This window comes from Triticum aestivum, chromosome 5D (genome assembly GCF_018294505.1).
Source record: "Triticum aestivum cultivar Chinese Spring chromosome 5D, IWGSC CS RefSeq v2.1, whole genome shotgun sequence".
Classification (NCBI taxonomy): domain Eukaryota; kingdom Viridiplantae; phylum Streptophyta; class Magnoliopsida; order Poales; family Poaceae; genus Triticum; species Triticum aestivum.
Window position 1 is genome coordinate 95,915,664 of NC_057808.1, and position 26,919 is coordinate 95,942,582.

Sequence of the window (26,919 nt, forward strand, 5' to 3'; positions counted from 1 at the left end):
TCCAGCCTCTTAAACGGGTCAGTGATGCGGTCATCACATACCCATGCATCACGAACGGCCTCTTCGAACCCCTCCAATCTAGTCCAAAACAGCTCGAACCGGAACCTTTTTCTATGCATGAATGAAGCATTAGTGGTGAGATGTAGCAGAGAATGATCCGAAACTCCGGATGAAAGGGCTTGGAGAAGACTCTCACTATGCTTCAAATCCCAATCCATGAAAAACTAGAATGCGATCAATCTTGGTCAAGGTAGCCAGCTCCTCTTCATTAGACCAAGTGAACCTTCTCCCATAACATAGACTTTAGATATGCAATACTTAGAGCAATGTGATTTAGCAAAACTGTTTAAAAAAAAACCCAAACAGCCGAGCCGAGCCGAGCCGAGCCGTAGTTTCTGCTGTTCCGTCTCGTGCCGCCTCCTCCTTCCTCCCTCCTTTCTTCCTTCTCTCTCTCTCTCCTCTCCTTCCGCTTCCTTCTCCGCCACCTCAAACACCAAAAAATTAGCAGCGACCCCAAAAAACCAGAGATCTTTTCGCACCAAAAAATTTGAGGAAAAAAATACGAGGGCGAAACCCTAGCGAGGGGCGAATTCCTCCGCGCATTGCCTCCCCCCGCGCGCGTCGCGTGCCGGAGCTGGGTCGTGGGGTCGCCGGCGGCCGCGGCGGCGCGGGCGAGGCGTCGTTGGTAGTGCTCCTCGGTCGCTGGTTGCGCTTGAGCAGGCGGACGCGATCAGGAAGGGGGGTGCCGCAGCCTAGGCCGCCGGAGACGGCGGCAACGGGGAGGAGGAGGAAATGGCGCTGTTCCGGAGGCTGTTCTACCGGAAGCCGCCGGATCGGCTCCTCGAGATCGCAGACCGCGTCTACGGTAACCCCGCCCGCCTCGTCCTCTTGAAATGTTGGGGCAATTCGCCAAGGATACAAGGGGGCATGGAATTGCTCGCGATTTTTTTCATTATAGCTCTTTTAGCCTCATAAATTTAGCTGTTTTACGTAATAATTTGGTCTATACGGGAAGAAACTGCTAGTACAAGATTTTATTCTTTTTCCCCACATTTTATCACCAATGTCTACATTATGTACGTGCTGCATTAGTTACTTTTTTAAACACCATTCTAGTTTACTTAGGCCAATGCAAATGAATGTGCTGTTCTAACCTATGGAAAAGAACAAGTAGCTGTATAGCTAAGGCAAAACAGGCGCACGATCACTATCGTGCAGTTATAGTTTGAGAACTAGAACAAGACTGAAGCGGGGAGACAAAACTACGACATGAATGTGCTGCTCCTTTTTCCAATCACAACACTTAAATCTTGTGAATCGTATAGGTTTTCAATATGTTACTGAACTGTGCGAACAGAGGCTCCAAAAATTATCATGTAGTGCTGCTATTCCCATATCTGATTGTTTTCAACAAGTAGTGCCTGCCAGCCTTGCACCATGCTGCTAAAATCTTCGTGAATATGCTTACAGTTACAAGTCCAGTTTGACATGAAGAGAAAATGACTGGTCTGTTCAATGCTTGCAGTATTCGATTGTTGCTTCTCAACAGAAACCATGGATCAATTCAAATACAAGAATTACCTGGACAGCATTGTGTTGCAGCTCCGTGAGCAGTTTGCAGATTCTTCATTGATGGTATTAAACTTCAGAGATGAAGGAAAAAGTCTGGTTTCAGGCTTGTTCTCCCTGTACAGAATTACAGTCAAAGATTACCCCTGCCAATACTTAGGATGTCCATTGCTTCCTTTGGACATCGTCATCCACTTCCTCAGGCTGAGCGAGAGGTGGCTTATGTTTGAAGGGAAGCAAAATATTCTGCTAATGCACTGTGAGAAAGGCGGATGGCCAGTGTTGGCATTTATGCTTGCAGCTCTTCTTCTGTACCGGAAACAATACAATGGGGAACAAAGAACTCTGGACATGGTGTACAAGCAAGCACCGAAGGAGCTTCTTCAGATGTTAACAACATTAAATCCACAGCCTTCTCATGTTCGATATCTACAGTACATATGCAGAATGGACTACGAGTTGGGGTTGCCCACACAACCTATTCCTTTCACCCTGGATTGTGTAATTCTTAGAGGAGTACCAAATTTCGATGGAGTAGGTGGTTGTAGGCCAATAGTTCGAGTGTATGGGCAGGATATTCTAACGCTTGATAGAGGTCGCAATGCTCTTGCAACACCATTCAAAGCCAAGAAACATGTTAGGCGTTACAGACAGGTACCATCAAGCTCAGCTTAGATCTTGATCATTCTGCTATTTGTGTTAGTTACTTGTTAACTATCGCTGCAGGCAGACAACATGCCGGTGAAGTTAAATGTGGGATCATGCGTCCAAGGTGATGTGGTCCTTGAATGCTTGCATGTGGATGATGGCCTAGAAAATGAAAGGCTAATGTTTAGGGTGATGTTCAATACTTTCTTTATCCAGTCTCACATTTTACAGTTGAACTTTGAGCACATTGATGTCTCTTGGGATGCTGATCACCGGTTCATAAAGAACTTCAAAGCAGAGGTAGGCCGTGCTTTTTTCTTACATGTCTGGGGCAACTTATTATCAAATCGATTAATGTTAATTGCAAGTGCATGCCTGAACCAGGTACTCTTTTCAGAGTTTGATGCTGAATCTGATGCGTCTTCCGAAATTGCATCTGGTGATGATGATGATGACGACGACGACGACTGTGGTGATGAGATAGAAGTTGGCTCTGCTGATGAGTTCTTTGAAGCAGAAGAAATCTTCAGTAGTCTTGACTTACATGATGGACACAAGGATGCTGATTTTCGTTCCATAGCTTCTTCAGATCGTACTTCAAGCATTGAAGCTAGGAAAATCTCACCATTTTCCAGTCTTGAGCTGAGCAGTGATGATATTGATGGATCACCAGAAAGTAAAACCGATGACATGAATATGTCATTTGGAATACTAAATGATGAAAATGCATGCACATCTGTTGACACCAATATTATGCATGAAGATATAACGAGAGTAGTGTCAAGTTTGGAAAGTACAACAGATGGAGGCAGAGACAACATCAATTCGAGTTCTGCTACCTACATAGATAAAGATGATGGCTGCACAGTTGAAAACAGTGATTCAAGGCAGGACAGGACAGTGGATCCCAAGCAAGACTTGAGTCATACTGATAACGTGCTGGTCAAAGAGGTGATTATATTGGAAACCAATAGTCCAAAGGACATTCAGATGATCAAAGAAGTAATCATATCTGAAGTCACCACTCCAAAACAAGTGCTGGAGGGCGAGATTGAATTAGGCAATGCAGTCCACAATTCAGAAAGCATCATATTGACGGAGGCTGATAGTACTGAAGGACTTAACATTGACATTGCTCTCAAACAGGATGAGGGAGATAGTCCAAGAGAAGAATGCGTTACTTCTGTCAATGGCACCAAACAAGAAAACAACAGTAATACGGATCAGCCTAGCATCAGTGAAACAAACGTACTAGTGATTGAGCCCGCAGATCAGAATAACAGGATGGAGCCTCCAGTGGTAGGGAGGCCACACCTGCAGAGCACAAGTGCTACCCTGATTTTAAATTCTGGTGAGCAAAAGATTAAGCAGTCTGATGCTTCCAATAACAATGGAACTGCAGAACAAACAGAGGGAACGGAAGCTTCCGTATCCAACTCGACAGGCCAACCTTTGAATATTTCTTCTGTGAATATGCTACCTGAAGGTTTTAGCCTGGAAGCAAATGGCGCTCTAACTCATGCCAGTGCAAGTACAGTTACAGCTGACTCGTCTCGACTGGCGCTAAAGAAAAAAACTTTTCTTCCTTTGTCAACACAACGTATTTTTGCTCCATTTTCTCCCAGGCGTAATGTGCTCCGTTCAGCATCGACAGATTTGTCCTTTCTATCTCCATTGCAAACAGAATCTAATCAGAACTCTGTTCCTTCTACAAGCGGGAGGGATGTTGTTGCTACACCTTCAGTGTCTCCACCGCCCCCATCCTCTACATCTCTGAGATCATCCCTAGTAAATCCCCCTCTACGACCAATCAAAACTGTTTCATCTTTACCTTCATCTTCATCATTGGAAGCATATATAGAGATGTCAGCTTCCTATTCTCCATTATCACATGTTAACCCTCATCGTCCCTTGATACCATTATCACCACCTCGACAACCTTACCCAGCAAAGACACATGAAAAAGATTTACATCCAGGTAGTCTATCTTTTCCTGTTTTGCCTGCTTCCAACAGGTATGCATCTCACCCTCCAGCGCCATCCCCACCTCCTCCTTCACATACACTTTGTACTAAAATTAATTCAAGCACCTCAATATCTCATCATGCACAAAGAAGAGAAAAAGGGTCTTGCTCCTCTAGTCCTCGTAAACAAACTATTCTCAACCTAGGTTTTTCCTCTCTAACTTTACCATCCAAAAGTAGTATAGTGATGACAGACTTTATCTTAGGAGCCTCTGATTTTATAGACACGGAAGTAACAAACAGAAGAAATATACCAACTGACATGGATGTTCCAACTACCAGTGAAGATACAAAGTATTTCTTTCACATGCCTCATTCTTTATCTCCCAAAACTTCTCAACATAGTACACCACAGTCTCCACCTCTGCTTCCTCTACTGCCACAACTACCATTGCCAATTACAGATAGTGAATCAGTACCACTTATAAGCTCAAAGTCTTCTTCAGATTGTTCATATAAAGAAGCAGCAACACCACCAGGAAAACAACCCCCCTCTCAACCTCCACTTCTTGGAGCAAATGATCCTTCAAGTTCAAAATTTAAAGAGGAAGTACCTCATGAACAGCCTTTAGATCCTCCTTTGGAAGCATGCAAGGAGTTCTCGCGGCATGAACTGATCAATGAAACCCCACCCTCCGCAGTTCATATAAAAGAACATGGAGCCATTCCAACCCCACCACATCCACCCAGCTGGCATAGGGGAATTTCACCTGTTCATATACTTACACGTCAACCCCGTCACCCACCTTCAACACCACCTGCAGCCCCGCCTTTGCCACCACACTTGTCTTTACTCCCATCTCTAGAACCTTTGCCCTCACCTTCAGTTACACCCTCAACACAATCCTTGTCATCTCCCCATTTACCTCAAACACCAGCTCTTCATATAAATGATATATCATCCCCGTCTGCCCCACCGCCTCCTCCACCTCCGCCTAGAGAGCATGAAGTAATTTGCCCTTTGCCTCCAATTTCACCTAAAAGGCATGATGTACCCTCACCTCCACCACCACCTCCTTTTGGACAACATCAAGCACTTTTGCCTCCTTCCATTTCCCAGGATCATGTAATAGCTCCACCTCCACCTCTAACAAGGGATGCTGGAATTCTGCAGCCACCACCACCTCCACCTAGAGAGAGTGCTGGGAATTTCCCTCCTCATCCTATTGAAGGAAGCCCATCTCCAGCTCTACTAGAATGTCAAGTTGGAGCTCCAATTCCGCCATCACCTCCTTTTTGTGAAGGAAAGGAAAGAATTCCACCTCCAATTTCTCTTGAAGGAAATAAAACAACTCCACAGCCTTCTCTTATTAGAGGACGAGAAGGAACTCCACTGCAAGATGGATTTCAAGGTGGAGCTCCGCCTCCAACACCACCTCTTGGAGTGCATGGAGGGGCTCCATCGCCACCGCCACCACCTCCTGTAGCATGTGGAGTGGCTCCACCGCCGCCGCCACTTCCCGGAGGATACGAAGGGCCGCCTCCACCTCCTCTGCTACCTCCTGGTGCACATAGTGGAGCTCCACCGCGGCCACCACTTCCCGGAGGATACAAAGTGGCACCTCCACCTCCTCCGCTACCACCTGGAGCCTATGGTGGGGCTGCACCACCGCCGCTGCCACCTCCCGGAGGATATGGAGGGGCACCTCCACCTCCTCCACCTGGAGGAATCGGAGGAGTTCCACCTCCACCACCGCCTATTGGAGGGATAGGAGGTACTCCAACTCCTCCACCTCCTGCAGGATTTCGAGGTGGAGCTCCGTCTCCTCCTCCTCCTCCCGGAGGATATGGCGGGACTCCTCCACCACCTCCTCCTAGAGGGCATGGAGGAGTAGGTGCCCCCCCTCCCCCACCAGGTGCACCTGCTCCTCCAATGCCCCCCGGAATACCTGGTGGCCCCCCTCCACCTCCTGGAGTACCTGGTGGCCCCCCTCCACCTCCTGGTGGACGAGGTGGCCCCCCTCCACCTGGTGCAAGAGGTCTTCGTTCCTTGGGCGCAACCTCACTTACTGTAGCACGGAAGTCATCTCTAAAACCACTGCACTGGGTCAAAGTAACAAGAGCAATGCAAGGAAGTGTATGGGCAGAAATTCAAAAGCAAGATGCTGATAGGTACTCTCTGTTATTTCAATTGTTTGTTTGCCAGAAGATATAAATTCTCGTAACTTGCTCTGATGATCGAATGTCGCTATCAGCTCAATTCTCGCAAAATATATATTTAGTGCATTCTTATTCTGCTAACTGATAGCACCATCTATGCAGCGATTCTGAGTTCGATGTGAGTGAACTGGCATCTCTTTTCACTATTGCTCCAAAGGCAAAAGGTGGCGCAAAATCAGAAGGGGCTGGAAAATCTCTTGGTTCCAAAACTGATAAGATTCACCTGGTAACTTGTTCCAACAATTTCATCCAGCTCTGCTATGCTATTGGATTCTGTAGTGGCATCAAAGTTTATAGTGCATAGCATGTCAGCATCAAGAAATTTCCTATATTTTTCTGCACTAAAAAAACTGTAATATCCTTTCGGAAGGCAGGTCCATACAATGTAGACAGAGTGCAGCACTCTATTCAATTTTATAGAATGTTAATTACTTTAGGTTTAAACAAGCATTATACTATGCTTGCTCTTTAACATACTCGCTCCGTCCCAAAAAGCTTGTCTTAGATTTGTCTAGATACGGATGTATCTAGATACGGGTAACATGATATATCACATGTAAGGTCGCACAGAAGTAGTGTAAACTGTCTCCAAGTTACCATGTGAGACTGAAGTCATGGTAATGTTGAGACCATGCAAGCTGCAATGGCCTTTTTCGTGAACTAAACTTAGTGTAGGGAAAGAACATAGATGGTGTTTACACTTGGTTTTGCTTTTGTAGCATGTCTTAATTTTTAGCTACCTCAAAGTATGCTTAATTTTCTGACTCTAAGCTGCTTGCATTGGACTTTTTTAGTTATATTTCCTTTCTGACAACAAAACTTATGTCCTTGTGGTGCAAATAAAAACCCTGAAAGTTTTGTTCATGTCCTTGGAAAATCCGCAGATGGATATAAGACGGGCAAATAACACAGAGATCATGTTGACGAAAATCAAAATGCCACTCTCCGAAATGATGGTAAGTATCTCGCTACTAGCTGACGTCTCTTTGTTTCTAGAGAACATGCAAACAGCACATGCACATATTTTCACCGAGTAGGGAGCAGACATGCGTACAAGGGAGCTTAGCGGCAAAGTCGGCAAGACAAACGCCATAAGCAACCCTGGTAGGTGGTAGCAAAGAGGGCACATACTATCATTGGAAGGGCAAACCTGTTGATTGCTCAACTTCCTTCTAGTTAGTGTAGAAGATCCAGCATAGTTTGTTTTCATCAGTTTTATTGAAGTGTTAGCATGAAGATTGGGTATTAACTCAAATAAATTATCAGTGATGTAGAATAGAGGAGGGGCGTACCAGCCAGTGGCTCAATGTAGTGTGTGTGATGCTGTGCAGCTCACCAGACATGTCTGGCTGCCCTCTTCTAGGTCAGCCCCAATGGGCCTGGGCCACTTGGGCCAGCAATACATGGCCACACATTCAACACTCCCCGTCAAGAGGGGTGATAGATATCTATCATTCCCATCTTGTCACACGCTAAGCTGCATTCTCTGGTTCCCAGTCCTTTAGTCAAGCAATCTGCAATTTGTTGTCCTGAGCTCACATACCCTATCTTGATAATCTCAGCATCCAGCTTTTCTTTGATAAAGAATCTGTCAATCTCCACATGTTTGGTTCTATCATGTTGAACCGGGCTGTTTGCTATATTAATTGCCGGCTTGTTGTCACACCATACATTCATGCAACTGGTCTTCAATATCTTCAGCTCTTCTAATAGATTCCTTATCCATAACAACTCACTCAGTCCCTGAGACATGGCTCTGTATTCAGCCTCTGCAGTTGATTTGAAACAACAGGTTGTTTCTTGCTTCTCCAAGACACTAGATTTCCTCCTACAAAGACACAATAGCCTGAAGTTGATCTCGTGTCATCCAGGCAGCTAGCCCAATCAGCATCACAATAACCATCTACAACAAGGTGTCCATAACTCTTGAAAAACATTCCTTTCCCAGGAGTACCTTTCAAGTATCTCAAGATTCTATGTACCGCCTCAAGATGTTCACTTCTAGGCTCATGCATGTATCTGCTCACAACACTTACTGCTAATGCAATGTCTGGTCGTGTATGACTATGACGCAAGTACAACAATCTCCCAACTAATCTTCGATATCTCTCCTTATTCACTGGCTCTCCTGACTGGGCTGTCAATTTGTGGTTTTGATCTATTGGAGTTGATGCTGCCCGACATACTAGCATTCCTACATCGCTTAGGAGATCTAAAGTATACTTCCTCTGAGATAGCGCAATCCCCTTCGCAGACCCGACCACTTCTATGCCCAGGAAGTATTTGAGTCGGCCCAGATCTTTGACTTCAAAGGCCTTACCCAAACACTCTTTCAGTCTTGCTATTTCTTCTTTGTCATCCCCTGTGATAATAATATCATCCACATATACGGCAAGTATAGTGATTTTCCCTTGTTTATGTCTGTAGAACAGTGTATGATCACCGTTACACTGCCCATACTCCATACTACATACAACACGTCTGAACTTGTCAAACCATGCTCTCGGAGACTGTTTCAGACCATACAGAGATTTCCTTAACCTGCATACCTTGCCAACAGTCTCAGACGTAGAGAACCTGGGATCTCCATGTAGACCTCCTTCAGGTCCCCATGCAAGAAAGCATTCTTCACATCAAGTTGATGTACGGACCGCCCGAAATTCGCTGCACAAGAGATCTGGATCCTCAGTGTTCATCTTTGCTACTGGAGCAAAGGTCTCATCATAGTCAATGCCGTAGGTCTAGCTGTACCCCCCTCGCCACAAGCCTGCTTTGTACCTTTCAATCTTCCCTTCTGCATCCTGCTTCACAGTGTATACCTACTTGCAGCTGACTGCCTTCTTTCCTGTTGGAAGAGGTGTTAGTACCCATGTCTTGTTCTTACATGATGCCTCCAGCTCCTCTATCATAGCTGCTCGCCACTTTGGATCCACTTTTGCTGCCTTCCAATCAGTTGGAAGAGACACCAGCTGAAGAGAAGCAACAAATGCTTTGTGGCTCGAGATAATGCTTCATAGGAAACATGATTTCCAATATATTGGCATGAACCCATACTTTGGCGCTGGTATCCCTGATTTTGCTCGAGTACCTTTTCTCAAAGCAATTGGCAAGTCCTCTGTGTCAGATGAGCTTGCATTGCTACCTTGCTGCTCCCCCCTGCATCTGTGTTGGTTGCTCCCCCCTGAACATGATGCTGTCATCTTGAATATACTTGAGGATTACGCTCCTCATTCACCTTCTGCCACCTATGAGAAGCATCACCTTGCTTCCGTGAATACACCTTTAGCTGCTCCTCTTGCTCTGCTGTCCACCTCGGTACACAACCGATCTGGGTGGGAGTACCGTCTGCCTGACTCGGCACCCCATCAGTCACAATCGGTCCTTCACTCTGTGGTGTTATCATTTTCTGGGGCTGCTGCTCGCTTCGCTGTACCGGAATATCACCCTCAATTGGTTGCTGCAGCACCGAATCGGCACCACCACCACTCTCCCCCTCTTGACCTGTCACAGTAGACTGGGTATTTTTTTTCGAGAAAACGCAAAAGGCCTTTGCGTTTCATTTCATTGAAAAGGTGGGGTGTACAAGTACAATCCTCCTAGGAGGCTGGAATTACATAGCAGGCGCTAGGATCAGTGGACATCCCATGACTGCAGCAAGACGACCCTGAGTCCTTGGGCCCCTGCTGTGACCCAGGAGCTGATCTCTGCTTTGATCTTGTCCAGGATCTGTTCGGGAGATGGTCTAGCTTGCTCGAAGACACAATCATTTCTGTGCTTCCAGAGCATCCACGGCACTAGTAGGGCGACGGACTGCAGGGCTTTGCGCAATCCTGGTGGCGTGGCCTCCTTCGCGCAGCCACCAGTCCATGAGGTTGGCCTCGTGCTTCGGGACAGGGGCCGGGATGCGTGGCCATGTCAGGGTTGCGTGCCATGTCTGACTGGCAAAGGGGCACGCGAGCAGCAGGTGTTGGATCGTCTCGGGTGCTTGGTCGCAAAGGAGGCAGCGGGGGTGGTGCTGTAGCCCTCGACGAGCAAGCCTGTTTGCGGTCCAACACCGGTCTTGGTTAGCCAACCAGTGAAAAAATTTCACCCGCGGTGGCGCCCAGCTCTTCCAAATGAGCTTCCAGGAGTGGCAGGCAGTCGATCCCTGGAAAGTGGCCAAGTAGCATGATTGCGTGGAGTAAGTCCCGTTTGCAGACCATTTCCAGCGCAGCTTGTCCGGCTCGTTGGAGAGTGTAGTGCGCATCACGTCCTGCCACAGCAGCAAGTATTGCCTGATCTTGTGGACCCCGAGGGTGCCATGAATGTCGCGCGCCCACGCGTTCCCGGCGAGGCCGGCAGCCACAGTTATCGACTTGCGGCGTCGCTTGGGGATACACTCGTAGAGCAGGGGCGCGATCTCTCGGACGGATTGCCCGTGCAGCCATCGGTCCTCCTAGAAAAGGGCAATCGAGCCGTCTCCAAGCACCATGGATGTGGATGCGAAGAAAAGGGCTCGCTCATCGGCGGTGAACTGCAGGTCTAGGCCCTGCCACGCGCGCTCGCTGTCCGTGCGGGCAAACCAGAGCCAGCGCAAGCGCAGCGCCAGCCTGACACGCTCCAGGTCGCGAACTCCGAGTCCGCCATATTCGACCAGACGGCAAACATGTCTCCAGTTGACGTGGCAGTGTCCCCCGTTTGCAGCCGCGCGTCCTGCCCAGAGAAACCCTCGCTGGATCCTTTCGATTTGTCGTAGTGTTTTCTTTGGGGGCGCTAGTGCCAGCATTTGATGGACGGGAATGGCACTTAGCACTGATCTCACCATGGCCAGCCGCCCGGCTCTATTCATCAGCCACGCCTTCCAAGCTGGAAGTTGCCCAGCCACCGAGTCGACAAGGGGTTGCATCATGGCAACCGAGGGACGGCGCGTCGTCAACGGGATGCTGAGGTATTTGATAGGAAGGTCCGCAACTGGGCATCCCAGCTGCTCTATCAGTGTTGTGGTCTCATCGGTGCCATGAAGGACCGTGGCTGAGCTTTTGGCATAGTTCACCTGTAGGCCAGAGGCCATGCCGAACAGGTGAAGTATCCCTTTGACTGCGTCGACATCCCCAGGTGTGGCGTTGCAAAATAGCATCACGTCGTCGGCGTAGAGTGAGATAGCCGGGATGTCGCGTCGAGGGTAAAATGGTTCGGATTCCCTAAGATCAGTATGGTCAAGACTTTCAAGTAATCCACTAAGATCAGTTTTCTCACCATAAAATGGTTCGGATTCCCTAAAGGTGACATCCATGCTCACAAAGGTCCTCCGTTCAGAAGGACTCCAACACTTGTAGCTGCGCTGCCCAGAAGGGTACCCAGTGAAGATACACTTGACAGCTTGTGGATCCAATTTGCCCACAGATGGCCTGTGATCCCTGACAAAGCAGACACAACTGGACAGCTTGGGAGGAACCACAAAATCATTCTTTCCCAGAAGTAACTCAGAAGGTGACTTCATACCCAATATTCTCGATGATGTGCGATTGATCAGGTGTGTCGCAACCATCACTGCTTCACACCACAAGAATTTTGGCACATACATTGTAAACATCAGTGATCGAGCAACCTCCAGAATATGTCGATTCTTCCTTTCTACCACTCCATTCTGAAGAGTGTCCGGACATGAGGTTTGATGCAAAATCCCTTGCTCTGATAAGAAAGTCCCAAACACTTTGTTCACATACTCGGTGCCATTATCACTTCTTATCACATGTACCTCAACATTGAAGTGATTTTTCACATAGGCATAGAAAGTCTTGAAGCATTGGAAAGTTTCATCCTTGTGACGCATTTAGATCCATGTCATACGTGAGTGGCAATCAATAAAGGTCACAAAATACTTTGCACCACTAACTGACACCACCGGACTTGTCCACACATCCGAGTGAACAAGCATGAATTGGGATATACTTCTAAGAGCATCTCCAGCCGTTCGGCCCCCTGGGGCTTGAAATAGCGCCGCCTGGGGGCGAACTGGCGATAAATTCGGCTTGGGGGCCGTGGGTTTTCCAGCCGCCGCCCCAAGGTCGCCCCAGGCGCCGTTTTTTAAAAGCATACTCGGCCAAAATTCGGCCAAACACGACGCAGAATTGGGCGAAATTTAGGCGTTCCATTGATTTTTGTACATATTTAAAACATAATTTGAAAAAAAACAGCATTGACTACTACTACTACGCCGCGCCGCCTTGAGCCTACACGCCGAAGATCTTGCAGAAGGCGCTGTAGTCCCCGCCGTCGTCGTCCTCCTCCTTCACGCCTCCGCCGTCCTTGCTACACCCCTGCCCTGGGTCGCCTTGGCGGATGGGTTTGGTTGGCGGCGGTGCCTCGTCGTCGCTGTCCTCAAGGACGTTGACGCCGCCCTCGTCGCGACCGCGGCGCCAGGCGGCGATCTCCTAGAGGGCGCGGCGCTGGTGCTCCATCTCCAGCTGTACGTAGTCCTCCCGCGCCCACTTGAGGGAGGTCTCGTCGGCAGCGGCCATGTCCTCATGTTCCTTCACAGCGACGAGCCCTGTCTCCATCTTCGGCTAGGCGGGAGGAGGGAGCAGGGGGGCCACGACCGCCCTCATTGATGACGAGGGCGCCGCTGCGGGTGCGTCGCCCGAGCGGCGTCTCCACGGGCTCGGCCTTGACGTTGGCGAGCGCCGGCGACCCGGAGGAGCGGGAGGAGGAAGAGGACCCGCCCGCCATGCGCCTCGGCAGCCAAGAGCTGCCGCTCCGGCGGGGGGCCGGGGCCGGGGCCGCCGGGTACTCGAGCGGCGGCTCGTTGCCACCCTTGAGGTACTCTAGGACGGCGTGGAGCGTGCGTCCGGGGGTGCCCCACCACAGGCGGCACCCGTCGGTGTTGAAACGGCCCCTCACCGGCGCGTTGTTGGTGGAGGCGAGCTGCTCCTCGTGGCGGCGTTGGAAGTACGCCGTCCAGAACGCGTGGTTGCTGGCGGTGTACTTCGGAAGGTCCCGCACCTCCTCTGGCAGAGATGCCCGAACGCGCTCGATCTTGGCGGGGCGGCGGTCGTCGCTCGGTGTCGGGGGGACGGGGATGCCTCCGGCGCTGAGCCTCCATGAGCCCGGCACGCGCATGTCAGGCGGCGCTGGGTAGTTCGCCTCGTGGAGGAGGTAGGCCTCCCACTCGTGCAGGTGGCGGTGGCCGAATCCGTTGGCCGCCGCTCCATCGCCGTTTAATCGCTCTCCCATCGGTGGTTGTAAACGCGGCAGCTGTTGACGGGGAGAGAGAGGCGAGATGTGGGGCGCCGGCAGCGAGAGAGGGGCTGTGAGCGAAGGAGTGTACGTCCACCGGCGAGGAAGGGGGCGGCTTTTATAGTGGCCGGTGGCGGCGAGCGGGCGGAAGACGTGTGTACGCGTGCCGGGATGGGGCAGGGCGTGCGTCGGCGCGTCTTCATTGCGCCGCCCGTGAGGAATCAATGGAAGGCTGATCGCCGGCAGCCTTGGCAGATTCCCCGCGGGAAAACGAGGCGATGAGGACGACGAAAAGCGGCTGGTCGCTGACTCGGCGGGTCCACCGGGCTTTGGCGCCAAAATTGTTTCCCCCGGCGCCCCCGCGTGCCGGGTTCGGCCTGGGTCCGCCGACGCCAAATTCGGCCCTAACCGGCGAAAAGTGGGCTTCTGGGGGCGCGACTGGGCCCTTTTTTTAGCGCCGGCGATAAAAAAGGGCCTTGGGGGGGGGGGGGGGGGAGTGGAGATGCTCTAAGTCCCTTACTCACATAAGACGTCCTCGTGTGTTTTGCAAACTCACACGCATCACATTGCAGCTTGTTCTTATCTACTCCATGCATTACATCAGGGAACAACTGGAACATTTTATCAAAGGATACATGACCCATTCTGTAGTGATGTTTCATGGCCCCGGACTCTCTTTCTTCCACAATTGCCGCAAACACTGGGCTGCCCATCTGACCAAGCCCCTCACGGTCCATGTACCACAGTCCCCTACACCTTATTCCAGTCCCCATCCTCCTTCCAATCGGCCTGTCCGTAAGCAAGCACATTCCTCTGTCAACTGTTATCGGTCCACCTGGTCAATTAGAGCACTCATAGACAACAGATTGACCGGGAAAGCTGGCACATGTAGGACCGAAGATAACTTAATATCAAGTGTAGATTGAACTGTCCCAATGCCCTTAATAGGTTGCGATGTCCTGTCAGCAGTACATATCGTGTTACTCTGAGAGGGAGTGAGCTGATCATATGACTCAAATTCTCTGAAGTCCCCTGCAACATGTTTAGACGCACCAGAGTCAAGAATCCACTCCGGATCAGTTCTGTGAGTAGCAATTGTGGCCTTTTCAGTGTCACCTTCATTTGTACGGAAAAAAGAGGCCGAACTTTTCCTCTCCTCGATGACCTCCGCCTCTTTGACATCCCTGATAAAGGTTGTCGTGTTCCTCATGCGAGCCACCCTTGCGCGTGCAACATCAAAGGCCGCTTCGGCGGAGGCCAGATGTGCACACAGCACAGCTTCCTCCTTGATGGCGGCGAGCAGGGCATCCTCCAAGTCTCTGCTTGGCACATTTCCTCCTCTCAGCTCTTCATCTCCGACGTGCCTTCCTCCTTCCTCTGCACCACACGAACATCTATCATCCGACCGCACCGAATCCATGACCGTGACCTCACCACCTGTCGTCTTCCTCCCTCAACTCTGCAAACAATAGCAGCAACAAGCAACCTCCACAGCTTTCCTCTCCTCTGCCAACAACCACAGCAGCACTAGCAGCCCTCAAGTGCAAGCAGCAGCTGTAGCAGATCAGCAGTGCAGACCACCACCAGCAACAACAGCACAATATTCAGCAGTGCCACTATTCAGCACTTCAGCAACCAGCAAGCAGCAGCACCAAGCACAGTCGCAGCTCGCCATCTTCCTCTGCCACAGCAGCCTCCTTCTCCTCAAACAGCAGCAACAGCAGCACTCAGTCTCCTTCTCCCCTGCTCCTCCCGCAGCAGCTCCCCCTCAGCGCAGATCCCCGCACCTCGGTCCTGACCCGCAGCATGGACCCGCACCTCCTCTGCAGCCGCACCTCCCGTGCAGCAACCACCCGAGCAGCCTCTCTTCCTCTTCAGCCGCCCGAGGACGAGGAAGAGCTCGAGCAGGGGTTCTGCCTTGGGTCCAAGAAGCAGCCACCCACGCAGCCCTGCCTGGCCGCTCTCCGCGTCACGCGCGCAGCACGCCGCCACCGCCGCCGCCGATTTGAGCCCCGCCGCAGCCTCCTCGCCGGACCCCACCGCCGGCTAGCTACTAGACGACCGTGGCGTCTGATACCATGTAGAACAGAGGAGGGGCGTACGAGCCAGTGGCTCAATGCAGTGTGTGTGATGCCGTGCAGCTCACCAGACATGTCTGGCTGCACTCTTCTAGGTCAGCCCCAATGGGCCTGGGCCACTTGGACCAGCAATACATGGCCACACATTCAACAAGTGAGTTATAGGGAAATTTAGTTTTGCCACTGGGTTCTTTCACCCGAAAATTTGCTTGGAAGTTCTTTGCATATTTGTTTTTCAGAATCACATTCTTTTGGTGAACTTGAGAACTCAGTTCATGGCTAAAGCTGCTTCATTTTAAAAAACCATCTCCCTGTTTTTTATGTGAACTTTACACCAATTTAATTCTGGTTTTTTAGCGAGTTGAGTCAATAGTCAAATAAGTTTAAAGTGTGCTGTTAATTCAGGAAATCTTCCCGCAAAAATAATAATCAGAAAATCATTCTTTTTTTCATAATTAAATCACGTGACTGCATATATTTTTTACATAGTAATTGTACTTTCTCTACCGATATGTCTTTACTTTCTCTGCTCATAATAGAGTGCTGCTCTGGCCTTGGACGATTCAATTTTAGACGCTGATCAGGTTGAAAATCTCATAAAGTTTTGCCCAACAAAAGAGGAAATGGATCTTCTAAAGGTTGTTTCCAAACTAACACTTCCTTGAATTTTCCCCTTGTCTCTAGTATAATCATGAACAATTTTTTTTCTACGTATTTTGTAAATTTGGCTGGCAGAACTTTACAGGAGACAAGGAAACTCTTGGAAAGTGTGAACAGGTAAATCTATATCTTTTGGCTTACACGCATTACTCTAATGCAAATATCATGTTTCATCTAAGTTTACCTGCTTATCACATAATTTATAGCTTCCTTCTCTTATATATTTCTCTGGTCATATTTTATCTGAATTGAAGTTTTAAATGACATTTTACATTTGTACCTCAGTTTACCTTACTATTTATCTTTTTCCTATATATGCAGTTCTTTCTAGAATTGATGAAGGTGCCAAGGATTGAATCTAAGTTTAGGATATTTGCTTTCAAGATTCAGTTTCAGACACAGGTCATACACTGTTAAGTTTTAGAGATTAAGGTCATTTGTGTTGCTCATGGCTTTCTCACTCTCCACTTATTTATTTCCTGCTTAGATTAGGGATGTTAGAAAGAATTTGCTGACCGTGGCAGCGGCTTGTGAGGAGGTAAACATTCTAACAACTAAGGTTTCTCACATTCAGTATTCATGTTTAGCACGCGAGAACTCATTTCTGATATGCCAATCAGCTCAGAGGCTCTGAGAAGCTGAAGGTGATCATGAAGAACATTCTGTTAATTGGGAACACATTAAATGAAGGGACACCAAGAGGTAATGTCTTCGCTGATTTCTAACTATCCTATTAGACTATTAGTTGGGAAGAATGCTCCAACTATCTATTGTACGGTACTATTTTGGGGAGTAGATTGTGTTAGAGTTATAATATAAGTCATGTACCCCTTTGTATTTATCCCGTTGTATAAGGGGTTTCCTGCATATGTTCCACACCTGTACATGTATATATATCGGCCTATGGCCTCATGGGAATATAAGTTGCTTATTCCTAACATGGTATTAGAGCTAGGTCAACTTTTTTTTGCACGTTGCAACTCGTGCTGTTGATCCACCTCGCGCCGTTACCCTCGTCTGTGGTCGCCGCTGGTCCTTCGTGCCTGCTCCTCTCCCCCTGCAGGTCAACGCCAGGACGGCGTGATCCCTCGTCCCGCCCGCTCACTGCTGGATCGCCAGGACCAGGCTGACCCGTGCCGCACTCGCGTCCTCATAGGATCCCAGTCGCCGCCCGATCGAGCTGTCCCTCTGTTGCCGATCTCCGCTGCACTCGCGTCCTCACCGGATCCCAGTCGCTGTCCTCGCCGGATTCCGCTGCCGATCTCCGCTGCTCGCCGGTTCTAGTCAGCCGTCCGCCCGATCTACTGATTCCCTAGTTGCTCTGCTCAGCTTTGCCGGCGTCCCGTCCGACTGTGCTCTCGATCTGGCCGTTGGGCTCGATCTGTTGTTCTCCAGCCGGATCAAGCTCTCGCGTCAGATTCTGTAAAAAAAAAATGTCTGCTGCATCGGGCTATGTTGCTGTCCCTCGCTGTCCGGTGATCTTCGATGGTACTAACTACACCGAGTTCGCTGGCTTCATGCGCATTCACATGCGTGGCATCCGTCTCTGGGGTGTTCTTTCTGGCGAGGTCTGCTGTCCGCCACGTCCGGTTCCTCCGGTGGCCCCTACTCCGCCGACTCCACTGGTTCTTCCTACGGATGCTAATCAGGTCGCCAAGGATGCGGCTAAGCTTGCTGATGAGGCTGCTGATCGTGCTTATGATGAGAGGGTTTTGGCTTATGAGGAGGCTCTTCAGACGTATCATGGTGCTTTGTCTGTTTACACCCAGTGGCTTGATGATGATGCTTGTGCTGCAGCTGTTCTCACTGCTAGTGTTCTGCCTCAGTTTGCTTCTGAGTTTCTGGGTCTTCCTACTGTCTTTCAGATGTGGACCTGTCTTCGTCAGCGCTATGAGCCCTCTGGTGATGCCTTATACCTTTCTGTGGTTCGTCAGGAGCATGCTCTTCAGCAGGGTGACTCTACTGTTGATGACTTTTATGCATAGAGTTCTGCTATCTGGCGCCAACTTGATTCTCTCCGCAGTGCTGGTTGTCGTACTTGCCCCTGCTGTCAGGCTGTCCAGGCCAATTTGGAGTTTCATCGCGTCTACGAGTTCCTGTCTCGGCTCCGTAAGGAGTTTGAGCCCCGGCGTGCTCAGTTGTTTGCTCGTGGCCGTATTTCTCTCATGGAGGCGCTTTCAGAGATTCGTGCTGAGGAGACTCGCTTACGTGGTGCTGGTTTGCTGGAGGTTCCCTCTGTGCTCGCTACTCGGGCTTCTTCCACTCCACCTGCTGCACCGCCTCATTCTCGCTCGAGTGCTCCGCCGCTCTTGCCCACTCCTTCTGGAGGCTCAGGTCGCCCCCGTCCACATTGTGACTACTGCAACAATGATGGTCATATTGAGTCCCAGTGCTACACAAAGCGGAAACACCTGCGCAAGGCGCGATCCTCCTCCTGAGGGACTTCGTCATCTCCCTCGACAGCTTCAGCCATTGCTTTGGGAGTTGGACTGGCTTCATGTTCCTTCCGCTGCCACCACCATCGCCAGTCCCTCCGCTGTTGTCGCCTCTGTTACTGGTTCCTTCAAGCAGTGGCATCATCGACTTGGTCATCTGTGTGGTTCTCGGTTATCGTCTTTAGTTCGTCGAGGTCTTCTGGGGTCTGTCTCAGGAGATGTCTCTTTAGAGTGTCAGGGTTGTCGTCTTGGCAAGCAGATTCAGTTACCATATTCACATAGTGGGTCAGTGTCTAAGCGTCCTTTTGATTTAGTCCATTCTGATGTATGGGATCCGGCTCCTTTCGCTTCGAAAGGTGGTCATAAATACTATATTATTTTCATCGATGATTTTTCTCGTTACACATGGCTTTATTTCATGACTTCTCGTAGTGAGGTGTTGTCTATTTATAAGCGTTTTGCTGCCATGGTTCATACTCAGTTCTCTTCACCCATTCGTGTTTTTCGTGCTGACTCCGCTGGCGAGTATATCTCTAAGATGTTGCGTGGTGTCCTTGCTGAGCAGGGTACTCTTGCCCAGTTCTCTTGTCCTGGTGCTCATGCTCAGAATGGCGTGTCTGAGCGCAAGCATCGTCACCTTCTTGAGACGGCTCGTGCGATGATGATCGCCGCCTCTCTTCCGCCTCATTTTTGGGCCGAGGCTATCTCCACTTCCGCCTATCTCATCAACCTTCAGCCGTCTACTGCTTTGCAGGGTGGTGTTCCTTTTGAGCGTCTTTTTGATCGTTCTCCTGATTATTCGATGCTTCGCTTGTTTGGTTGTGTTTGCTATGTTCTTCTTGCCCCTCGCGAACGCACCAAACTGACCGCTCAGTCTGTTGAGTGTGTCTTCTTAGGCTACAGTGATGAACATAAGGGCTATCGTTGTTGGGATCCTATCGGTCGTCGGATGCGTATCTCTCGAGACGTGACTTTTGATGAGTCTCGTCCTTTCTACCCACGCCCATCTTCATCGATTTTTTCCGTGGAGGATATCTCTTTCCTCACTTTTCCTGACTCACCTATCACCCCCGTCGCGCCTGTGCCTATTCGTTCCACTCCCTCTGCTTCTCCACCCCTCGTCGATCTGCAGCCACCATCTTCCCCGGTCTCCTCACCTAGCATGTCACCAGATTCTACACCTTCATCTCCGGTGACTTCTTCGTCGCCACCCCCGATTCTACCTTGGCGATTCCTCCTTCTATTGTTCCATCTTTTCCTCAGCATTACACTCGTCGTTCACGACCTGTGGATGCTTCCTTGGATGAGTCGTCCTCTTCCTCTCAGCCTACTTATGGCTTGCGTTCTCGTCCTCCTCCGCCTGTTGATCGCTTTGGATTTCCCACCGCTGGTGCTGCTGTTCTTGAGCCGACTTCTTACCGTCAGGCTGTTGTTCATCCTGAATGGCAGTTTGCGATGGCAGAGGAGATTGCTGCTCTTGAACGCACTGGTACCTGGGATCTTGTTTCTCTTCCTCCCGGAGTCCGTCCCATCACTTGTAAGTGGGTCTACAAGGTTAAGACTCGCTCCGATGGTTCTCTTGAGCGTCACAAAGCTCGTCTCGTGGCTCGTGGTTTTCAGCAGGAGCATGGTCGTGATTATGACGAGACTTTTGCTCCTGTGGCCCATATGACCACTATTCGTACACTTCTTGCCGTTGCCTCTGCACGCCACTGGTCTATATCTCAGCTTGATGTTAAGAATGCCTTTCTTAATGGTGAGCTGCGTGAGGAGGTGTACATGCAGCCACCCCCTGGGTATTCTGTTCCTGATGGCATGGTATGTCGTCTTCGTCGCTCTCTCTATGGCCTTAAGCAAGCCCCTCGCACCTGGTTTGAGCGTTTTGCCTCTGTGGTCACTACTGCTGGTTTTTCAGCAAGTGCTCATGATCCAGCCTTGTTTCTTCACCTTTCTCCTCGTGGTCGGACTCTTCTTCTTCTCTATGTTGATGACATGGTCATCACTGGGGATGACCCTGAGTATATTGCCTTTGTAAAGGCCCGTCTTAATGAGCAGTTTCTTATGTCTGATCTTGGACCTCTTCGCTACTTTCTTGGGATTGAAGTCTCTTCTACCTCTGATGGCTTTTTTATATCCCAGGAAAAGTATATCCAGGATCTTCTTGCTCGTGCTGCTCTTACTGACGGGCGCATTGTTGAGACTCCTATGGAGCTCAATGTTCACCTCCGTGCTACTGATGGTGATCCTCTCCCTGACCCGACGCGTTATCGTCATCTTGTTGGCAGTCTTGTCTATCTAGTTGTCACTCGTCCGGACATCTCTTATCCGGTTCATATTCTGAGTCAGTTTGTCTCTGCTCCCACATCGGTTCACTATAGTCATCTCCTTCGTGTTCTCCGATATCTTCGGGGCACGATCTCTCACCGTCTATTCTTTCCTAGCTCCAGTTCTTTACAGCTTCAGGCCTATTCGGATGCTACGTGGGCTAGTGATCCTTCTGATCGCCGTTCACTTTCTGCTTACTGTGTTTTTCTTGGTGGTTCTCTCATTGCCTGGAAGACGAAGAAACAGATTGCAGTTTCCCGTTCGAGTGCTGAGGCTGAGTTGCGAGCCATGGCTCTTTTGACGGCAGAGGTGACTTGGTTACGGTGGTTACTTCAGGATTTTGGTGTTTCTGTCACTACACCGACTCTGCTCTTATCTGACAGTACGGGTGCTATTAGCATTGCGCGCGATCCTGTGAAGCATGAGCTCACCAAGCATATTGGTGTTGATGCTTTCTATGTGCGCGCTGCTGTGCAGGATCAGGTTTTTGCTCTTCAGTATGTGCCTTCCGAGTTACAGTTGGCAGATTTCCTGACGAAGGCCCAGACTAGAGCACAACATGGCTTTTATCTCTCCAAACTCAGTGTTGTTCATCCACCATGAGTTTGAGGGGGGGTGTTAGAGTTATAATATAAGTCATGTACCCCTTTGTATTTATCTCATTGTATAAGGGGTTTCCTGCATATGTTCCACACCTGTACATGTATATATATCGGCCTATGGCCTCATGGGAATATAAGTTGCTTATTCCTAACAGATTGAAACTGTATCAATACCAGTTTATTGCATCTTCAGGAGGTTTTGTTTACCAAACAATTTTATCCTCTGCCTCATATCTTCTTTTTAATTTCAATTTCTTTTTTGCTGTCCCCTTGCAGGCCAGGCTGTTGGTTTCCGCTTGGACAGTATCCTAAAACTTGTAGAGACCCGTGCAACCAGCAGTAGAACAACACTAATGCACTTTCTTTGCAAGGTATGGATTGATTGATTAAAAAATGAGGAAAATAACATTATATAGTTAGCTGATTCATGTTAATCCACGTAGAACCCCAATCCAGATCATGCAAACTAGTTTGTGGTTTGGCAATGATCTGCTTTGTGCCAGTTGAGAATGGGGGATGGCAAACACCATTGACGATAACCTGATGGCAAGGTGCAGTAGAGGATGGATGCTCGAGACTCGATAGGCAAAGTGAGAACAAGGAGGGGTGCTTGATTGGCTGGGGCAGGCCCACCTCAATTCGAAATGAATACACAATTTCTTTTGTGTAAACATACATGTGTATTGGCAAAAACTGATAAATAGCCTAAATCGACTCAACAGCCTAAATAGGCTTTATCTCTTGCCTCCCATGCCCCACTTGCCATCCCATGAAGTCCCGTGGTGCTCTCAGCGCTTCCTGATCTCACCTGGCCATCTGATGACTGGTAATTCACCGCTCTGGCTCGAGGCAAATCCGATTTTTCTGGTCCATATGAATCCAGTTGCAGCCTCGAATATGGTTTGCAAAGACAGGGGGGGGGGGGGGGGGGTTGCTGTTGTTGTTCTGTCTGTACAGAATGATGCCCTCATGGTCAGACTTCATAAATTCTACAGTAAGGAGAAGATTCCATGGGTTAGCCTGGTATGGTGATATTATGAGGACAACAGCACCCCCCATCCTTCCAGTCGTGTGGGTTCTTTTGGTGGCCTGATGTCTTCAGCCTCGTGACAAGTACAAAAGAATCGCCAAATATTAATAGAGGCGACAAAAAAAATCCTTTTTAGTTGATCCTTGAATTGAGCGGCCTCTCTGTTAGGACAACAGCATCACCTCCTCCTTCCACTCATGCGGGTTCTTTTTGGTGGTGTTGATGTCTTCGGCCTTCCCAGGGTTCAAATGACACCAATGATTTTTCACTAGCCTACTTTAGAGGTAACAAAATACTCTTACAAACACGCAATGCTACCACTATACTTACAAATATGACACCAGCAATAATTTTTTCTGGCTTCGCCCCTGGGCCTCTGTGACAAGTAAAAAAGAATCGCCAGATGTCATATTAATAGAGGCGGCAAACATCTCCTTTGTACATGATCCTTGAATCGAGCGGCCTCCCTGTGAGCTTTATGCCAGACTTCACTCTTTCACCACAAATGACCAGCTTAGCTTTTTGGATGATCAGCCTAGCTGTCAATATCCTTCACATGATTCGCCTTCTGCTTTCTAGTCAAGCCTACAATGAGCTGCTTTACCTCCATCAACATCTTAACAGAATCTACCTTCATGATCTCAGTAATGATGTCTGGAGCTGCATCTGGGGTCAAAAAATTGTCCAAGGTAAAAACTAAATAAGTCTCCAAGGATCCCATGTTATCTTAAATGGCTCTGGGCCTGCAACTGCAAGTGCAATCCTAAAGTCAAGGCCTTTTCCTGGCTCCTACTCCAAGACCGACTTAACACCAGAGACATGTTAATCAGAAGGAACTAGATTTTACAGTTCCACCTGCGTGCTTTGTGGACCCGATACTCTAGAAACTCACGATTATCTGTTCTTTCATTACTTAAGCAAGGCTTGTGGCTTGCTGGTATTACCTGCACACTAATTGGCCTCCCTCGTGCTATAGAGCACATCTCAAGAGTTGGCACACCTATTTCTCGAAGCCGTTTTGCTTGAAATCTTTACCCTAATGTAATCTTTGAGCAAACTAGACCCTCCTTTGCTTCGTGGAAGATTAACTTTCTCAAGGACTGCCAGCTACTTTTGTATAGGTTTAAAAAGTAGGCTAAGGCTCAGTTTACTATTGCTGAACTGTGATGAGCTTAACTTATTTTATAATCTGCTCGAAAAAATAACCACAAGAGCAGGGTAAATTGGTTAGCCAAACAGCAAAAGGGGCAAAAGCTGGTCGGAAAAGCTGGATTATCATAATCAACCGCAATGCCAAATGCAGCCTAAGAGTCTAAGACCCCTATGCTTAACTGGCTGGATTCTTTAGCTTAGTATCCCATGTAGCCATCTTGTTGTAGAGATCAACTCACAGGGTTTCCAGTAAATATTGTACATTAGTTGTAATTTTTCTGTTTATTAATAAGTTCACTGTTGGGGCCTCGCTACAGTTTCCTCAAAAAGACAGGCAATTCAATCTGAAAATATTGGAATTATCTGTATGCATATACTAGGCCATGTCTGAAGATACTCGTATTAACAAAGGAGAATCTGAATCATGGTTATAAGTAATTCGATATGATTTTACATTGATTTCAAATCGCAGGATATTATTATTGACCAGGTCCTATTTTTTGTAATGTAGATTTGTTTATAATTCAAACTCTTGTGAATCTATAGACAATTGGCTAGTTTAGTGTTGAATCGTAGATCATGATATGGGTGTTGTAAACGTAGACGCGGACCTTAGAATCACAATGTGTTATAAATTTGAAGAAAATCAATCGCCAATATTTTTCTTGGTTCATGGCTTCATGCTGCATATTTTGCATTCATACAGTATGTTTCAAAACTTAATGACTGGTTTAAGTGTTCTTCAGTCCCTTGCAGGAAAGTCACCAGAACTACTGGATTTTCATGAGGATCTAGTTAGCTTGGAAGCTGCTTCGAAGGTATTGTGCATGCTGACTAATATGGATGACTTGCATTGATAATATTTACTAAATATTCTGGAGTTATTTAAACAGTTGCAATTGAAAGCATTGGCGGAGGAACAGCAGGCAGTTGTAAAAGGGCTAGAGAAAGTTGAACAGGAACTAACTGCTTCAGAAACTGATGGGCCAGTTTCTGATGTTTTTCGAAAGGTACATTTCCCATCCTTCTGAGACCATTTGCTTTTAATGAAGTGTTTTGGTAGCTATTTTGTATTTTTCAATGTTTTCTTGTATGGTGCTCTATATATTTGTTGCTTCAATGCAATGTAGACTTTAAAGGAGTTCCTTGATGATTCTGGTGCTGATGTACGTGCCCTATCAGCACTCTACGCTGATGTAGTAAGCCTTTCGTGCCCCTCCCTGCTTTCATTACTAATAGTGTACACTTCAAATTTGCCCACTTTTGACGTACAAGTGCTGACAGGGTAGAAGTGCAGATGCAATTTCCCTTTATTTTGGAGAAGACCCTGCAAAATACCCTTTTGAGCAAGGTAATTTCCATGCCAAATTATCAATTGAATCAGTCTATGTGAGATGGTTCTAAATGAATGTATATTTTATTTCCTCCTTTTCCAATTATGCTTGTGAAGTTTTAGTGAAGATAGTGTGTTGTCACCATTGATGCACTAAGATGATAGAGTGTGAAACTAGAGACTATGGATGTGTTTGGTCTGATTTAAAATGGTATAGGCAGACTGCACCTGCCCTTCACCAAGACAACGATACATTTTCAGTTTTTCTTCTGCAATAAGTTAATCAACGCTTCACCTGGAAGTGTGGAGCCAGGGCTGAGAAAACTTCTTGAGATTCATTGGTCGATGTTATAACGAGCTAAAGGCGAGATTTTGAACCTCGGCTGGATTAATGAGGATTCTCTCCCAAGTACTCCTAGCTATACTTCTTTGTGGTGATTTTGGCTTATTGCTACCTGTCTCCAGTTTTATCAATACTGGTTGAGTGGTTGCCTGGTTGGGATCACCATTTACCTGATCGTCTGATCTGCTTGACTGGTTGCTTATTTGCCTCTAGAATACTCCTATAGTTTGCTCCTTATCAGATCTGCTGTAGCTATTTCCCTCTTCAGTTTGCTCTCTTTGAGCCAGTAAATATCAAATGGCAAACATACATGTCTATGAACTACAACAGTTCCTTTTATGCGATTTATGACCTGCTTTATCATTTAATCGATGTTAAATGTCTTTCTTTCACTTTGAAATTAAAAAATGTCATCAATGTCCTAAACTCCTCCTTGCATGTCCTCATCTATCTCCAAAATAAAGCAAGCATTTGCTAGTAATTTGATATCCCTCTTATCTCTCACTCATACTGAATCTTGAAAACTATGCAGTTGCTTCCACCCTTCTGACCTTTGTGGGGTTATTTCGGAAGGCGCACGAGGAGAATCTCAAGCAGATTGAGGCTGAGAGGAAGAAAGCGCTGAAAGAAGCGGAAAAGGAAGCAAGCCAGGACAGAACTCCTGTAAAATCGAAAGATGGAAATGTAGGATCACCAAGGTCGCCCTTCAAATGATATCTGTCCCGAAACATGGACACGGTCATCAGATTTTCCTCAGCAGACGACCTCTGCCAGCCATGCAGACCTTCAGGAGGCTGGACTGTCACCAGATGCATGACTTCCTTGGGGACATCTCATGCCTACAAGACAAGGTAACATACAATTATGCATATGCTCTGTTTCATCCTAACTCGTGAAATGTTCTTCTCGGTATAACCCTAACCTAGAATCACTTATTTGGTTTCGTACAGATACTTCCGGTTGGACATCCACGTTTGATAGCCCATGACACTGTACAAAGCTAACCCAGCACCTAACGTAGGTCCATGTGTACAGATTTCTTATTAGATTTTCCCCCATTTGTTTTACACTAGCAGTAGCAGCAGGAGTAGGCCAGTGGTTGTAAATTAGGAAAATGAAAGAAATGTAAGCAATGATTTGTAGTCTAGAAGAAATAGAAAAGGATTAGTGTTTACCACAGGAAATTTTGCTACCAACAGATTAGGCGGTTTTGAAGCGATAGATAGGTTGACACACAACACTATAGCTCAACCAGGTGATTCTACAATATATGTACTTTCTGTAACCGCTATGCACAGTCATGTTTTCGATTTGTTGCCAAATCATGCATCGAGGTGCTTGTGCA

The 26,919-nt window shown here is 48.1% G+C and overlaps 1 protein-coding gene across 12 annotated transcripts; it reads left to right on the plus strand.

Annotated features, from left to right (window-relative positions):
- Window positions 1-441: 441 nt before the first annotated feature.
- On the plus strand, window positions 442-26,919 carry LOC123119655 (formin-like protein 12). Of its 12 annotated transcripts, XM_044539521.1 has the most exons (18): window positions 446-865; window positions 1,526-2,223; window positions 2,296-2,517; window positions 2,602-6,353; window positions 6,504-6,627; window positions 7,286-7,357; window positions 16,234-16,332; window positions 16,430-16,471; window positions 16,676-16,756; window positions 16,842-16,892; window positions 16,975-17,056; window positions 21,993-22,087; window positions 24,645-24,716; window positions 24,792-24,908; window positions 25,029-25,097; window positions 25,183-25,249; window positions 26,107-26,425; window positions 26,525-26,919. In XM_044539521.1, exons 1-17 carry the CDS (start codon window positions 793-795, stop codon window positions 26,286-26,288), a joined length of 5,898 nt encoding a protein of 1,965 aa, XP_044395456.1. In that variant the 5' UTR covers window positions 446-792; the 3' UTR covers window positions 26,289-26,425; window positions 26,525-26,919. The 12 variants fall into 12 exon arrangements, with proteins under 12 accessions (XP_044395468.1, XP_044395457.1, XP_044395458.1 ...); XM_044539533.1 differs by having other exon boundaries at window positions 442-865; window positions 16,234-16,471; window positions 24,655-24,716; XM_044539522.1 differs by lacking the exon at window positions 26,525-26,919 and having other exon boundaries at window positions 442-865; window positions 25,188-25,249; window positions 26,107-26,345.